Source organism: Protopterus annectens, chromosome 3.part0 (assembly GCF_019279795.1).
Source record: "Protopterus annectens isolate FY-2018-M chromosome 3.part0, PAN1.0, whole genome shotgun sequence".
Taxonomy (NCBI): domain Eukaryota; kingdom Metazoa; phylum Chordata; order Ceratodontiformes; family Protopteridae; genus Protopterus; species Protopterus annectens.
This window is the reverse complement of record NC_056731.1, coordinates 97,508,429-97,526,050: the sequence shown is the minus strand read 5'-3', so window position 1 is coordinate 97,526,050 and position 17,622 is coordinate 97,508,429. Positions and strand designations below refer to the sequence as shown.

General features: G+C 41.4%; 1 protein-coding gene across 8 annotated transcripts in view; it reads left to right on the top strand.

Moving 5' to 3' along the window:
• The window catches only part of LOC122796266 (phosphofructokinase, platelet), a 987,903-nt gene that overhangs the window by 515,067 nt on the left and 455,214 nt on the right, over positions 1-17,622 (top strand). For all 8 annotated transcript variants that reach the window (XM_044064600.1, XM_044064606.1, XM_044064604.1 and 5 more), the window contains exon 12: positions 14,952-15,021. In XM_044064600.1, coding sequence (XP_043920535.1) covers positions 14,952-15,021 — 70 coding nt within the window. The remainder of the gene's footprint in view (positions 1-14,951; positions 15,022-17,622) is intronic.

Below are 17,622 nucleotides of genomic sequence, written 5' to 3'. Positions count from 1 at the left end.
GGAATCTGCATTGCATCTCCCAGATCAGAGGCTGAGCTTTTGGACAAGGTTTCCTTTCCAACATAGTGACGCAGGCTTTACCAGAGGGGCTGAAGCTTTATCCCTCTTACTGGACCACATCCCTGTCCCCCTTTTTGAAAAAAGAAGACCATCACCACAATGTATCATTTCAGGGATGTCTGTCTTTTTTGCAGAATTAAGAATGAGAATTGACGATGACCAAAACAGTATCCAGTGCCTTCAGCTTTTTTGCTGGATCTCCTTCACTTCCATAGCAGAACCTTTTAACTGCTCCAGTGACCTTGAGTACAGATATGGCTTCCATTACACCAGTTGCTTCTGCAGTGCATTCACAAAAGACTACATGTCCACCAAGCTGAAGATGTTCTTAGAGCTAATGGCAGTGCCCCAGCTAGAAAGCAGCATTTATTCCACTTGCTGAGAGCAATCTAGATGCCCTTAAGTCCACAAATGATTTGTCATGGCCTTTTTCAGGCCATTCAAAGATTTTTTTGGGCTTGCCAGATTTGTCCCACCTCTGGGCTCTTCCTGCTGCACTCCTGTTTTTTGTGTCAGTCAGTTAACTCTCTTATACAACCACCACCACCACTAATGCAAACATACACATAAACACACACTGCATGGGAATGCATCTTCACTCTCTTGTTCACCACCATTGGATCTTAAGGTTGATGCCGTGACAACCACTGCTTGCCTTTCATCCAGTAGGAGAGAAGCTCTTCCCAAGGAAGGATTGAACTCTTCCCACACAAAAGCATCTGCTAGGCATTCCTAAGTTGCTTTCACTATACATTTGGATTTCCAATCTCTCTTGCCACACCTTCATAATGTGATCCAGCTCAACACAAAGTGGTAATTACTTAGTAAACATCTCTATCCTTACTAGAGATCTGTAGAATGTGTAGTTTCTTATGTAATGGTGCAACTTCAAAGTTGGTCACTGACCTTTAATTCGGTATTGTAAACTTAATAATAGCCTTGTAGCAAACATAGTGTTTGCTGCATACAACTCATGATTATCACAGAAGTTTATTTCATATTGGGTAAGCTGTTCTTTCCAGTAGTCCTGTTTCCTGTCGTAAGTGGTGAACTTTTGCGGTAGGATTGCAGAGTCAGTAGTTGGTATCATATTAGAAACTGCTTCTGCTGGGGTTTACAAAGGTTGAATATATTGATTAACCATTAGATGCATATGCAGAAACAGATGTAAGTTTTCTGTTTTGCAGCTTGTAGTTGGGATTAGAAAGATGTTGTCTTGCACTTGCATAAACTTCAGTTGCACAACACTCAGAGGGTGTCTGGTAATAATCCCCACAACTGCTCAGAACTTCTCCAAAAGGGAAAGTTCAAAATGGAAGAAAGACCAGACTGAAATGTCTGACATGAAATAAAGATTGACATGTCTGGTTGCAGAACGAGTGTTATGTTTAGAGACGAGACAAAGTCTGTCTCCATGGTATTTTTCAATACTCTGCACAAGCTTGGGCCACTTCCATTAGCTATGAGATGACATCCCTCTTCACAGCAGCCAGTTTCATGTGTTTGTCTGTATTCCAAAACAGTATGTCCCAAGTATTGCTTGTAACTTGACTGTCACACTTGACTACAAATCTTCACATTACAGATTGTGATTTAACACATTTTGGGTGCCACATCTGAAGTTCATCCAAACAAATGTAAATATTGTCTCTCCAGTAATGTCTGTTAAGTATGAACAACAGTGTTGTTCATCCGAAATGCTTTATAATGCTAACGATCAGTATTATAAGTTTTTACTTCAGTTTTGTAATTTTTAGTAAACAGTTCCAGTTTTATGATCCTTCTCATTTTAATAACTTTCTACATCATGGAAACTATGCAACTTCTGGATACAGCATAAGCAGTAGGCATGTAGCATAAACTGTTTTTATCCAGTCAAGCATGCATATTCTTAGGACTTCTGTCTCACTTCCAGATACTTGTTTTTTAAATATTTACAGAAGTATGAAAAAAAATGCCTTTTTATAAAATTAACAGTGTAAACAGCGCTCAGTACAAATATGAGTAACAGTGGTCTCTAGTATAACCCAAGGACTTACCTAATGTAATGAAGTAGATCGAGAAGATAATAGCTGTGTGGTACTATTGCAAATCATCTTCATCACTAACAAATAACCAGCAACATCTCAAATGTAGTAGATTCTCAGTGGACAATGACAGTGTATGTTTGTTGCTCACCTTGATTTATTAAGCTGATTTGGTAATATTGCAGTATAGCCTATTCAGTTAAGGAAGCCAGTTCCAGGTAGTGAGATGATTTCATAAGGAGCTTTAGAATGGAAATACATCAGGTAGGTGCTGTGGATGGTAATGTGTTCAGTTATTTGATGACAGCTGTGTGAGTCTTCATCACACCCTAACCCCACAGCAAGATGTAGTTTGATCCTGACATAATGTTCCAGCCTTGTCATTACCTTCCTCGTTCTAGGTAGGTGCTGATTATGAATGACCTGGAAGGTAAATAGAAATGAAAAAATACAGTGGTAACTAGGGGCAGTCATATCAGAAGAACTGAAAAAAGCATTTATCAGAGAAACTGAATGGAAAAGGTTGGGGGGGTACCATCATTGTGGAACATAAGCTATTTTGACTTCCCCAACCACAGTTGCAACACTGGCAGTTAACTCTTACAGGACTATTGTATGCCATTGTTGAAGAACCTGATTTTGCAGTGATACTGATACAGATCATATAGAAAAAATATTCAGTTAGTTATTAAAATGCCATAAATGTCTGCCTCAAAAGCTGTATGGAGAAAAATAGAAATAACTTGGTATTTGTAACATTTAAGTAGAGTAGGAAACTCTGCAGAATTCAAGTGTATACCACCTGTCAGAGAAAGAAGTGTGTAAGCTTAAGAGTACATAATGAGAAAGTAGAATTTCTTGCAGGATTTTTTTGAGAGGTGAAGTATATGGAAGACCTTTCTAATGAGATTGTGTTGGTTAAATGGTGAAAGAATTGAAGAAACTACAGGAAGCATGCTAGACCATATTTGAGCTGGTAAGAAAATGTAGGCATTTAATTATGATTTGTCCAGTCGGTAGAAAAGTGGACAGACTAATTGGACCTAAATGCATCTTCTTGTTGGATACTATATCCACCTGCTCCTGTAGATCAGACTGCATAATGGAATGCTTAGTAAATTCCACTCCCATCATGTACTCAGTAAATCACGAACAACCTAATCATCGGACACATTTTCATTTATGTACTTTTTGCTGGTAGTCATTGTACAGCTTTATAAAAGCTTCATCGCTTGTGTTGATGTTGAGGCTACATTTGACTTAATTGTGCACAGCTCCAGAGTATTTTGTGGGACACTGAAATGTAATGGTTAGCTCTGTTAATGTGATAAGTAAGATCCTGTTAAGGGTCTGCTGTCAGTGGAGAAAGCAGCACCCATTTTTCTTTAGTTTGACATTGCTTTGTATGTCTGCAAAAGCATCTGAGAGTTTATATTTATTTTAATCTAACTTTACATTGTGCACATGTTCAAATTTGTGTTGGGCAACTTTTTAACATGTAGTATGCTTATTTTGACTTCTGTATTTGCCTCACAAACATGAATAATGTGTTGTAATGAACACTGTTGTAGAGTAACACATAACTTTTGCTGAGATAACCCATTTATTAAATGTTAAGTCCAGATTGCTTTCAAGTAATTAGCATGAATGGCTGTAAACTGTGGACTTTTTGACCCAAGGATACAGAATGGGTAAATACTGTTAACTTATAATACAGAATGGGTAAAAAATTGTTAACTTAGTGCTGTTTAGATGGCAAAGAAAACATTATTAGCTAATGTTTTTTCATAAGCAGGTTTCATGAAAGTTGTGTTTTCATAACTGTATATACAGATTCTGATACCCGCGGTGTTAGTGCTGCGGTAGCGTTGTCGCCTCACAGTAAGACGCTGTCCGGATTCTCAGCTAGAGCGTCTTCTGCATGGAGACATGCGTGAATGGGCGCACCTTCGTTGAAGGTTATGCGTCAGGGCTGGTAACTCGGCACGTAAAAATCAACTACCAATCATTAGCGGACTGGAGTTCCGCTGTGGCAACCCTTAAACAGGAAAAGCCGAAAGACACAACAACAACATATACAGATTCTGATACTCTTAATGTTAAGAGTTGTCATTAAGTACCATAACATATAGATTTGGAGGTTCAAACTAGGATTATGAAGTTTGACCAGACTAAAGCCTGTGGTGCCAATGGTAATCAGTATGACTGCCACCTTTGGTTTCCCATGAAAAGAGGACATGGCCTAGTGGGACTAACCCAGTCAACAGAGAGTAAATAAATATTATAAAGTTATCAATGAAAACTGGTAGCCCACATTTAGACACCTAGTATAGCAGTCAGCAACTATTTACTGTTCCAATTTTTATAAACAAAGGATACAGATTTGTTAATGAAGTTATAAATCTGTTGGCCTGTAGAGATGTGTATGTACTTTTGGAGAGAAAGGTAAACCATATTTTTAGACAACTTTGGTTAGTTTGGGTATAAACAGTTTCAGTTAACACAGGTGCGTAAGACATGGATCCATGTAGATTAGCATTTTTAGTGCGATCATACAGCTCGACTCTTGGACAGAAGTCTAAATACTACAAACCATTCTGCTGAATTTCAAAAACTTTAAATGAGGGTAATCATTGCAAGATTCATTTCTAGGTGGTTTGACTTGGGGAAATGTTTATGCTATTGTTAAACTGGATTGCAGATTGGCCCACTGGTAGGAGCTTGTCAGTGAGACTAGGTACTTATTTGGTTGACTGTAGGATGGTGAATGAGAGTGCTCCACAGGACCTGATTTTAAAGTCCATTAACTTATACGCCTTTCATTTACATTTCTTTCCATGTTAGTATAGCAGTTAGCTCTGCTTCAGTGTTGCAGTAATTGTGGTTGCTGCTTCACAGTATTTAGTTTTCTGGTTCATTCCTGGCTGATGCATCTTGCCTGTGGTATTTGCATGCTGCATGGTTTTTCACTGAAACCAAGGGATTCCTTTTACATCTTAGACATACTTTTGTAGATTGATTGCACAAAATTGGTCATAGTTGTTTGCGTGTGTGTGTGTGTGTGTGTGTGTGTGTGTGTGTGTGTGTGTGTGTGTGTGTGTGTGTGCACGCGCGGATCTGTTACTGTCTGTGTGCGAGCATGCTCATGTGACGGATTGGTTAGTCATTCAGGATTTTCTGTGTTGCAATCCATTCATATTTCTCAACCACAGTGGTTTTAGGCATAATGCTGTGAATTTTACAGTCATACTTAATGTTGTTTATCCTAGATTTATTAATTTTCTTCATAAAGTTAGACCCACTTAAGGATACAGGAATTCTTTTAAAAAGTGAACAAAGATTCTTTGTCACTAAATATACAGGGTCTAGTGTTAAAAGTGTAGTCTGAAAAATAAGAACATGCTCCTTTTTCTCTGTGCTATTATTATGAAATGCCATTGCTATTAGTTTTAGTTCTCAGAAGCAGATATGTATACATCCAATACTTGCTGGAATAGGTTCTGGCTCCCTACACCCTGAAAATGAATAAATCAGGGATTAAAAATGTATGGTCTTATGTCAGTATGTGGCACATTTAATATGTATATGATATGAGGATAAGAAGAAATAGAGAGAATGTAAGTGTCTGGTGCATTAAATATATAGGTAAAGTTAGGATGAGAAGAGGTGGAGAAAGAGCTGTGGAGTTTTCAGAGAGGTAAACCACGAGGTCAGGGTGAGTTACCTCATAAGGTCTAGTAGCTGTCCTTGATACCAGATGAACCTCTGGTAGAATTGTATAATATTTTATTATTAAACGTAGTTGCACACAGAACTGGAGGTTCTTTTGCAGAAGATGTAAGTCTTGGAAGATGTAAAGTAATTGTGGACCTCCTAATCCCATTCCGTGGAGAGACAAGGAGATAGAGCTTGGATGTTTAGAGGTGGGCAAGCTAGAGCCATCTCAAGCCTGAGTATAACCTTGGCTCTGGCTCATGGTCCAGCAAGTTAGAGATGTATTATTGTAGTAGCTGATTCTTTTTTCTTTCATTCACACCATCAAGCAACAGACGTGCAGGCAACTGAGCTGCCTTTTGGGAAAGGGTTGTTGAGGCATCTTGAACATGAAAGCACAAAGCCATTGTATAATTACTGCTGGCTAATAAAAGGGTTGTGATTTGTTGAGGGCAATGTATTTGTTTACCAATCACATGTTGAAATAGCAAAATATTACTGTAGTTCTTACATTTTTCATTCTTTTCTTAGTGAGAAATTAGCGTACAGAAAGGCGCTATTATTTTGGGGGGAATACAGTACATGAGAGCAAAGGGTGGTTAGGCAGTATCCATTAAAGAGCAAAGTTTGCCATTATTGTTGTATTTTGTAGCAACTTCACAGTCAGAGGTAACGTAAATGGGTTATTAAGAATACTTATGTTTTTATTACTGTGGGTTGCCTTAAAGGAAGTGAAATATGGATCTGAAGTTGTTAATCTTCTTCCTATTAATTAGTGATGGGTTCTGTTCTGAGCCCTCGGATCCGAGTCGGTCTTATACCAAGCTTGCATGCACCAAAAACTCTTGAGCTAAGCTGTTATCCACAATGCCCTTTATTCAGTTACCTCAGATCTTGTTTGCCGCACAGCCATATAGCAGCATTTCACCGAGCTCTCCAGCTAAGTGATTTATCTTGTATATTTACAAGTTTTTGTAAAAGTTTTTTCTCATTTATTGCTTGATCTTTGATATCTTTATATACTCACCTTTACCCACAGGTACCCCTTTCGTACCATTGTTGGTGTTTTGAACTTTCTGCCCTTGTGGTATCTTATTACCATTGTTGGTATTTTGAACTTTCTACCCTTGTGGTATCTTATTACCATTGTTGGTATTTTGAACTTTCTACCCTTGTGGTATCTTATTACCATTGTTGGTATTTTGAACTTTCTACCCTTGTGGTATCTTATTACCATTGTTGGTATTTTGAACTTTCTACCCTTGTGGTATCTTATTACCATTGTTGGTATTTTGAACTTTCTACCCTTGTGGTATCTTATTACCATTGTTGGTATTTTGAACTTTCTACCCTTGTGGTATCTTATTACCATTGTTGGTATTTTGAACTTCCTGCCCTTGTGGTATCTTATTACCGTTGTTGGTATTTTGAACTTTCTGCCCTTGTGGTATCTTATTACCGTTGTTGGTATTTTGAACTTTCTACCCTTGTGGTATCTTATTACCATTGTTGGTATTTTGAACTTTCTACCCTTGTGTTATCTTATTACCATTGTTGGTATTTTGAACTTTCTACCCTTGTGGTATCGTATTACCATTGTTGTTATTCCTCTCTCATTACTTTCTTTTTTTTCTCCACTTTCCTCACTCTTTTCCTTTTGTGTGAGAGTGTATACTGGGTCTATTACTCCGGTGACTCCTGCATACTCTCCTCCCTTGGATCCCTCTGTTCCAAGGCTGATATCTGATGTTTTCTAGAGGACCCCTTTCCTCGGCGCAGACGACAGTGTCTGAGGCCCCGAGGCTCGTTTGGGTGTCGGTTCCATCGGAACTCACCCTCCCTCAAGCTCATGCTTGGGGGGGGGGTAAAACCTCCATTTCCAGTCTCTGTTCCGACTGTGTTGTTGGTCCCGGCTTCAGATCCGAGGGTGACTACTGCTATGAGTTTGCTTGAGACTCCATCCCCGGGGGTGGACCGGTGTATGACTCCGGTTCTGAGTTTGTCGTCTTCGGTTCAGGGCTCCCACTCCTCTTCGGGCGGGCCCGTTTCCAGGTGATGGAGAGGGTGCTTGCTTCTAGCAATCCTCTTATGTCAGTTATCCGCCAAGTCCCTTCTGAGCCACAGCTGTCAAAGGCCACCCTCCCAGGACTCAGAGAGCACAAGGCCCAGGAAACCCCTGTCCAGGGCATGTCCCTTTCTGAGTCTTCTTCAGATGCTCCCACCGAAGAACCCCCTTGGAAATGGGTGTGTAAGAGGAAACACATGGACTCCCCAGAGGAGTCCGTCAAGGAAGATACGGACTATGATGATGGGGAAGGATCCCCACGATTACCCCCTGATGATGTCTCCTTTGGAGACATCATGGAAATCTTAAAACAGAGGGGTGACTGGAAGCCCTTCAGTCCTTCCTCAGAGGAATCCATATTCCTGCAGGCCTTTCGCTCTCAGCCCTCTACTTCAAGGGTGACCCCCGCTGATGAGTTGGTTAAGATCATCATGCAGTGGGTGTGGAAGAACCCAGACTCCGTTGAGGCCATCCCCAGGAGATCAGACAAGGTACTCTCCCCTCCAGAGGATCAACCCCATTGGTCTAGAGGTTTGCCAGTGGACGCTATGGTGGTGGTGGCAGCCACGAAAAAGGACCTTGCGGAAGAGAGTCCTGCTGTTCACGCGCCCAAAAGAGAGTCGCGGGCAGTGTACAGGTTAGGGAAGCGAGTTTTTGCGTGCGCGACCTTTGCAGTTAGGTCTCTGAACTTTTTGGCACATTTTACTAAGCTCCAGAGAGATCTTATCTCCGAACTCTACGGAACCCTCGTGGGCCAAGTATCGGATGGAGCACAAGATAAAGTTGCTTCCCAACTTGCCACCCTAGAGTCAATATCCAATTCATCCATGAGGTTGCTGTGACACGCGACTGAAGGTGTGGCTAGAGCTGTGGGTGCAGGCATAGTCATGAGACGCCACACCTGGATGCGCATTGTGACCTCGCGGACTCCAAGTCTTCCTTTTTAAATGCCGTATCGAACCATCATCTCTGTTCAGTGCTAAGGTCAAGGATACATTAGCCAGGTGCGAGCAAGATGGGAAGACCTTGTCTGTCATTAGCCTATGCTTTTCCAAACTTCAGCATTCCTTCTCCAGGAATCAGAGGAGCGGGAAGATGTGGCACAAGAAGTCTCAAGGTCCTTTCCGTGATGCATGTGGTGAGGACTCCTCCAGAGGCAGAGGGGGTTCCATTAATGGAAGATGCCCCTTTTGGGGCAGAGGGAGGCCTCAGAACCAGGGCTCCAGAGATTTCTTCTCGGGTAGACCATATCAGCGCTCCTGCAGCGCTGCCCGATTGCTTTCCTCTGGAAGCAGCTTGGGCACATTTTTCTCTGCACCAAGCTGCCTGGCTCTCTATTACAAATGATTAGTGGGTGCAGAGAATCATTACCAGAGGCTACCATATTCCCCTAATATCTTATCCAAAATCCCTTCCCGATGTTCCACCCAGTCAAAGGGAGGAGGCAGCTTCTGAAATATGAAAGCTGTGTCAAAAACGAGCCATCCAAGAGGTCCCCCCCCCAGATCAGTGTTCTACTCAAGATTCTTTTTGGTGCCAAAGAAGACAGGGGACTGGAGGCCCATTCTGGATCTCAGCCAACTAAACAAATCGGCAGTTCAGACCAAGTTCCACATGGTCACGATTCAATCCAGCCTTCCCTTTCTGCAGGAGGGTTTGTGGATATGCTCATTAGATCTCCGGGATGCGTATTACCATATCAAGATGAACAAGCGCTCCAGGAGCCTCCTTCACTTCCGGTTGGGAGCCAGTCACTACCAATTCAGAGCCCTGCCTTTCGGTCTCTCGACAGCCCCCAGAGTGTTCACGAAATGCCTTGCAGTGGTAACAGCTCATCTGAGACTTCAGGGATTCCAGGTGTTTCTGTACCTAGACGATTGACTCCTCTCCACCCCCACCAAGTTTCTACTGGTCAGGGCCCTCCACTACACCCTGGTTTCTAGCAGAGTCACTGGGCATCACCATACATTGGGAGAAATCCAACCTTCTACCCTCATAACAATTGGAATTCATAGGGGCAATATTCAACACCCAGTCAAGCCTGATCTCGCTTCCTGTTCACAGGCTTCAGAGATTAAGGGCACAGGTTCAAGTGATACTCTGTCGAAAAAGGTGTCTGCAAGGGAAGTTCTCCAGGCCCTGGGGTCTATGGCTGCAGTGATTCCTATTGTTCCCTTAGCCAACCTACACATGAGATTACTACAGTGGCTCCTTCAGGCCCAGTGGATACCCAATCTTCACCCCCTGAACTCACAGATTCTCATCACCAACACTTGCAAACAAGTTCTCCTCTGGTGGATGAGTACAGATGAAAATCTTTGGTGTCACCCCTTCCAGGCTCCCCAGCCCAGTGACCACGGATGCTTCCCTGATGGGGTGGGGGGGGGGGCACTTCCAGGGAAAGTCAGTCCAAGGCACGTGGTCTGATGTAGAGGTCAACTTGCATATCAATGTCCTGGAGTTAAGAGCGGTACTTTTGGCATTGCAAGCTTTCCACCCACTCCTTCCATCTGGAACGATTGCTGTCCAGACAACATGTCCCTGGTCTGGTACATAAACAAACAGGGAGGGACCATGAGAATCTGGCAGTGGGCAATAGCTTCCAACCTCTTTCTGATTGCAACGCATATCCCGGGGAGCTCCAACATGATTGCAGACAGGCTAAGCAGATACATTCTCCATCCTCACAAGTGGTCTCTCAACCAGAGTGTGGCAGCTGAAATTTTCAGCCATTGGGGCCAGCCATGCTGCGACCTTTTCGCCTCCCCCTCAAACACAAAATGCAGCAGCTACTTTGCCCTCTTTCCCCCTCTCGGGGAGTCACCGAGAGATGCTTTGATTCACGATTGGCCCATGGGTCTCTTTTATGCTTATCCTCAGATTCCTCTGATCCCCCTTGTTCTAAGAAAAGCTATTCGGTTCAGAAGCAAAGTGATCCTCATTGCTCCGTTCTGGCCTCAAGTATGGTTTCCCTTCCTCCGACCTCATCTGTTACAACCTCCTTGGATCCTAGACACTCGTCAGGACCTCATCTCACCCGCAAGGGCTGACTCCCCCGAATATATCCACTCTCAAGCTGACAGTTTAGTTTCTCCACTTCTGTTAGTTGCCAGGCAGGAAACCCTCTCTTCACCTGTACGTGATATCTTGGCCTCTCATAAATCATCCACCAGGATACTTTACAGGGACAAATGGAATAGATTCTCTATTTGGTCACATAATCAGAAGCTAGACCCGTTCTCAGCCCCTGTAGCCTCTATTCTTCATTATCTGGCTGAACTGTTCGACAATGGGGCATCAGCTTCCACCATTCGAGTCCATCTAGCTGCTGTTTCCAACTTCCATAATGGCTCAGATGCAGTCCCACTTATTTCCTCTCGCCTTTGCAAGACTTTCCTCAATGTTATTTTCCACAGCAATCCTCCCATCAGGCAACCGGTGGAGGCATGGAATCTGTCCTGGGTTCTGCAGTCTCCTTCTCTGCCCCCTTTTGAACTGGCTGCGACATGTGATCTAAAATGTCTGTCATGGAAATCCTTATTTCTGGTGGCTATAACCTCAGCCAGATGAATTTCTGAATTACAAGCATTATGTATCAAGAGCCCTTATCTGATCTTTTATAAGGACAGAGTATCACTTCATGCTAACCCATTCTTTCTCCCCAAAGTGGTTTCTGACTTTTTAATTAGCCTGGCCATTGAGCTCCCTGTGTTCTTCCCAAATTACTCTAACAAGGGATAGTACTGCCTACATTCCTTGGATGTGCATAGGCAATTACGTTTCTATCTGGATAGAACTAAATCCTTTTGCAAGTCGGACCAGCTTTTCATCTCCTTTGCGGGTCCTAGAATGGGAGGTGCAGTATTGAAAGTTACTTTGTCTAAATGACTCGGGGATTGCATTGCCTCCACATATTCACTTACGGAGGGATCTAAGCCTGGCCAAATCAAAGCTCACTCAACTAGGGCTATTGCAGCATCTGTTACCTTCCACTCTAGAGCCTCCATGGATGACATTTGTGCAGCTGACATTTGGGCTAAGCCCCACACCTTTATCAAGCATTATAAATTGGATCTGATCTCCAGGGGAAGAACGGCCTTTGGTTCAATGGTTCTCAGGAATGTTCTTCCATAAGGGCCACCCAGGTTCTCCAAGTAGCTGGGGACTCTGTCCCATCAGTGATGAATAGGAAGAGGATTAACAACTTCAGATAAAGAAGTTATATCTTACCATAACATTCCATCTGAGTTGTTGATCTTCTTCCAGTCATCACACCCTCCCACCGACCCCCTCCAAAGGTTCCTGGCGGATCTTCTGGATCCTTGTGGTGTCTTAGGGTTTCTCTGCAGAGATGGCCTCGACTTATTTCTTCTTCTATATGTTGCATGCAAACTCGATATGAGGTAACTAATTAAAGGGCATTGTGGGTAGCAGCTTATCCCGAGAGTTTTTAGTGCACACATGCTTGGTATAAGGCCAACTCTGTTCCGAGGGCTCGGAACCGGACCCATCAGTGATGACTGGAAGATCAACAACTCTGATGGAACATTATGGTAAGACATAACTTCTTTTTTCTTACATAAAGCTAACAAAATTCAGCATTTCACAAGGCTTTTGTTCCATTTAGACAGCATATCTAGTTTTTACCTTGGGGTTGCTACACCATTTCTTGAAAAGTGTGGTTGAACTACTGTGCACTTAATCATCATTAGACCTGAAGGGGGAAAAAAATGAAATTTTTTCGTGAGCTAGGGTAACATTCCTGTTCGTGCATACAGAGTGGTCTACTTGTATGCTATTGCTTTTTATAGTTTTCCCCCATTTTTCATTGTCAGCAGACCTATAGCTTGGGCACAGTGAAGAAGGTGGCTGGGTGCGAGCTGTTAGGAAGTATGATCAATATACCATCAGCATTCATTCATTTGAGACAGTCAATGTTGGTTGGGCTGTAACTGTAGTATTCATTTATTTGCTTTACTTAATCACCTCTGGACTTCAGCCCGACTCTGGTTCGGCTCTTCAAAAATCCCAGGTTTACCCACCTTTATGGATACCTGGTAGAGATGACTGGCTAAATTGTTTCACACAGCAAAGGACTTGCCAGCTCAGTGTGATCCAGTTGTATGAGAGGGTCAATGCTGGAGGTGGGTAGGAGAGAGCACTGTGGATGTGGCATATTTGATTTTCAGTATAATGTAACTCTCGAGAGTTTTGTAAGAGAAATGTTATGGCATTGAGTCATGTAATGTTGAAGTGAACTGGAAAATGGCTGTCTGAGAAGCAAAGGTGTGATTATTGGAAGGGAATTGTTGAGAGAAAGCTTAGCAGTGGAATACTGCAGAATTCATACTGTATATGTCTATTCAGTATATTTGTGTCAAATATCACTCTGGGTTTGGACCAAGATTAATTTATATACTGATGAGATAAAGCCTGATGCAGTAAACATAGATTGAGACCAACCTTTAGAGATATCTGTGGTACTTCACCTTGTAGCAAGATCAAAATACATGTGCAAGGCTATGTACTAAAGTGGGAGAATTCATAGGAAACCTACATTCTTCGTAGGGTGCCCTAGGTATGAAATGGATTTGCGCAAATGGTGTCATTCTTTTGTACAAGACGCTGAGAAGTGTGAATTTGGAGTACTGTGCATAGTTTCTGAATCTCTGACAGATGAAAGGGTATTACACTTGCAGAAAGAGTAACCTAGTTAGTAAAATGGTGAAAAGAATAAATAGGTGTGGGCATACCTTAGAAGAGAAAGAAGAGCAGGGATAGGCATGGTTTGAATGCACCACAGAAACAAGCGAGAGAGGAAGGACGGACTGAAAACAAGGGCTATATGTTGTACAGGTGATCTTTTTTTGGAATTTATTGTCCTTCACACAAATGTGTGTTGGTTTCAGCTTGTAATAATTGCACTGTGATATTATCCGAATCAAATCAACTAGATGTTACTATAAGGTAGTGTTTATTATCGCATTTGATAACCACATAGTAAGTTTGGTGTTCACATGAATGATGTAATTTTAGATGACAGCCATATAAAAGTAATTGAGTAGTGTCATTTCAGAAGTCACAGTGCAGTAACTGACAATAGGCTGGAATGGTTATATCACTTAAATGTGGCTTGCATTCTAGTGGCCTTATCTTTACATAAGTAAACTCTGAAAGTCCTGAGCTGATCTTAATGTGTGTGACCTTTAGGATTACCACCTGTCCCACTTTGCGAGGGACAAGTCCCCCTTTGGGCAGTTGTGTCCTGCAGAAAAATTGTAAAAATGGCAAATGTCCTGAGATTTTAGGGCAAAATTATTTCCTATATTTTATGTAATGGTTGTATAAAACAGTTATTCTGTATCTGAAACACCTAAATGTTATAAGAAATAGAATAAGCAACTAAAATGCTACAAGAATAAGTTTTTATTTTGTCAAAAAAGTGAAGTTCTGTCCTTTGTACTGGCCATGGGTATGTTTTGGCCTGCAAAATCTGATGTTTGTACCACAATTGTCCCACTTTGGGCATTTGAAAAGGTGGCAACCCTAGTGACCTTTGTTGTCCTTTCCACAAAACTAAAAAGTAAACTGAATAGCATTAAGCATGTAACGATGAAATGTCTTATAGAGACAAAGCAATTTGGAGAATGACTTCTTATATATTGTCTTGCGTGAGTGGTATTTCATGGCATTAACATGCACTTTTATTTGTTTAAAGCATTTGTCCATTTCCATGTGACTTTTATGTGACTGAGTGGTATTTAAGAGATGATGACACAAGGTTAAAAAGTAGTAAGGTCAAGGCCATTCATTGAACTGTCTATTGAAATCTTCTTAAAATTGTGAGTAACTTGCAGAGTTCTCAATTGGTTGATGGTGAGAACAGTTTTGTTTGGTTATATACATCTATGGCAAATTGAAGTCCACCATATGGTGAACCTAAGTATTATATTTTGTTCATTTTGAATGCACAAGTCATTCTTAAAGTATGTACTGGATTGTTGTACTTTACCAATAAATATTGTAAATATTTTTGAATTGTTTTGCCAGTGTTCAGTTTTGCCTTCTTTTTTTTTCTATTGTAGAAGCTTTGAAAACAACCTAAACACTTATAAGCTGTTGGCAAACCGAAAACCTCAGTCTGAGCTTCCTCAGGTAGGCTGCTTGTTTTCATTGTGAGAGAATTAGTAGATGGTTGAGTTTGTAATAATTTCTTTTCATTTGCCTGTTTGAACAAGTTTGTAATGACAGTAGTATTATTCGTACATGCGTGTGAGATGTGGCAGTGGTTCATATTGTTTTTCACTCGCATTGTAAGACTTTTAAGGTACTGTTTTTATTATATGCTGTATATTTTATCCATAGCTCTCAACCTGTTAGCAGAAAAAATCCAAACAAAGCCATAAATAATGGAGGGACAAATTTTAAACGTTGCTGTTATAAACTTAGAAAATTGCTAGAGTAAAAGGTCTTGTGTTATCATGCATTTTCTGAAGGATATGAAGTCTGAAACTTGTATGTCTGTCATTACTAGATGAATTTATTCCTCAATGATTTGCCACAAAAATCCAGAAAACCACAAATTTTATGAGGAACAGACCAAAAATAAGAGGCAAAAATCAATCTGGATAGTCTGTGAAAATCTGGACAGTTAGAGGTATGATTTTACCTAGTGATTGCTTCATTCCACCTGATGGAAAATAATTAAATATAAATCTTTAAATGTAAACACACACACACACACACACACACACACACACACACACACACACACACCATGTTTCCTAAAGTGCTCACACAAACATTTTTTTGCATGATACAACACGTTGGCGAAAGTACAATTGTCCATGTCGTTAGGTGACACTGCAAGCAGAATTTTAAGCAGAATCTCAGAAGAGAGCATTCCCTTTAATATGACACCACAATAATGGTCTCTTGGCCAGTAGCATATGTAAGTGGGTGTTTCTCCTTCTCCATTTCTGTCTAGGTCTTTGTTGTCTCACTCTTGTTTAACAGAGGAAGACACCTTGTTAAACTGATTTCACTTACTAGTAAATTGGAATAGTTTTATTTGCGGAACAGCAAAACAGAATGGTGTATGCTCAGTAATAGAAATCTTGTCAAAAGAAGAATAGCTAACTGAATGTATGTAGCATTGAAGTGTGTGTGTGTGTGTGTGTGTGTGTGTGTGTGTGTGTGTGTGTGTGGAGGGCTAATGGTATAAACTTTTAAGTGGAAGCCACAGTCCACTAAAAAAAAAAAATAAGAACATTTGAGTAATAGAAAAAAGTTTGAAGAAGAATGTGCAAGTCAGAGGAGGCACAGGGTAGTAGTAGTACACAGACAGGCAGTGGATCATTTCTACATAGGAAACAGGGTCAGAAAGAGTGACAGATTATAATTCCGCATGGAGAAGATATAAGCCAGTTTTTTGAGGAGTAAGAAAGTTGTTTAGTAGAAGGTGCAGCCTTTCCAACAAGTAAATATGGAAATGGATTGGCTAGCTGGGTTAAACATTCCTTGTCTGCTATCACAGTCTGTTCCACTGTAATATTCCAAAGGGACTGATTTCAAGACCCATTTTAGGTGCATATTTCTCACTTGTGTCTAAGAATATTTTTATAAATGTGCATAACTTAATGCTGAGTGTTTACTTCTCCTTTCCCAGAACTCCCGGTCTGAACAGTTGTAGTGCTGTTGAGCACCAAGCATGTCTGCTTTCAGGGGATTGGTTGGCATAATGGTTAAGATCCTTACTTCACAGAGACAAGGTACAGTCTTTGATTCTGATCTCTGGTTATTGGCTAAGTTTGCAATATTCTGCAGACTGATAACCTAATATGTACCACTGAACCTATGCAATTCACCTGTACAGAGCAACCTTTGAACCCCCCTTCTTCCGTATGTCTCGCCCTGTTCTAAGCTCCCAGTCTTTACCAGGACTTTGAGCGGTACAATTTCATGATGTGCCCTCCTCTCCTCTTTTCCTTCAGCTGAAGCAGGCACCGATATTAATCAATACTTTACTGGTGTGGTGAAGAACCTACCTCATCTTCTTCTGGGTTAAAGGAAATTAGGGATTGTACATAAACCATCTGGAAGTACGTCATCCTACCCATGAAGGCATTGGAGGAAAAGCTGTCTAGAGTCGTTCCTGATACTATTCAACCACCAGTCCATTGCATGGTACTTGAACAATCAAGGAGTTATTTAATCATATGTTGTTTGCAGAGATGAGCTGTATGTTTTGCTATGGACCATAGACAATGGGGTATCACACTTTCAGCCACCTGCATCCTAGCAGATGGGATTTTGCTGTCAGACTCTTAGCCCATCATTCAGTCCTCTCTGTAGTTGAGGATTGAAAAGCTGTTTGGTCAGTCCTCCAGAAATGGGGGGCACCATTGCAGCTGACATGTTGGTGAGCCTGGATACCAGTAACATCTCTTATCAGGTGATACATGGGACACCCAGTTTGCTTATACCCATGCTAAGGGAAATTGCTGTATGATTTCTCATCATTCCAAGTACTTTTCCCTCCATGTCCATTAACTAGCAAGATCTTTTCCAATGGGTCTTGAATCTTTTCATTAACAAATACTAAGAGTACTACCTACATCCGAATGAAAGCTGACGAGAGTAGTTCCAATCTATATAGCCGTAGAAGGGTTTGTGTACCTGCTGGTACCCAATTATCCATCTGACTGTCCTGGGAGGGTCTCTTTCTGAACCCTGTGGCTTGAGAGCTAACGTTCA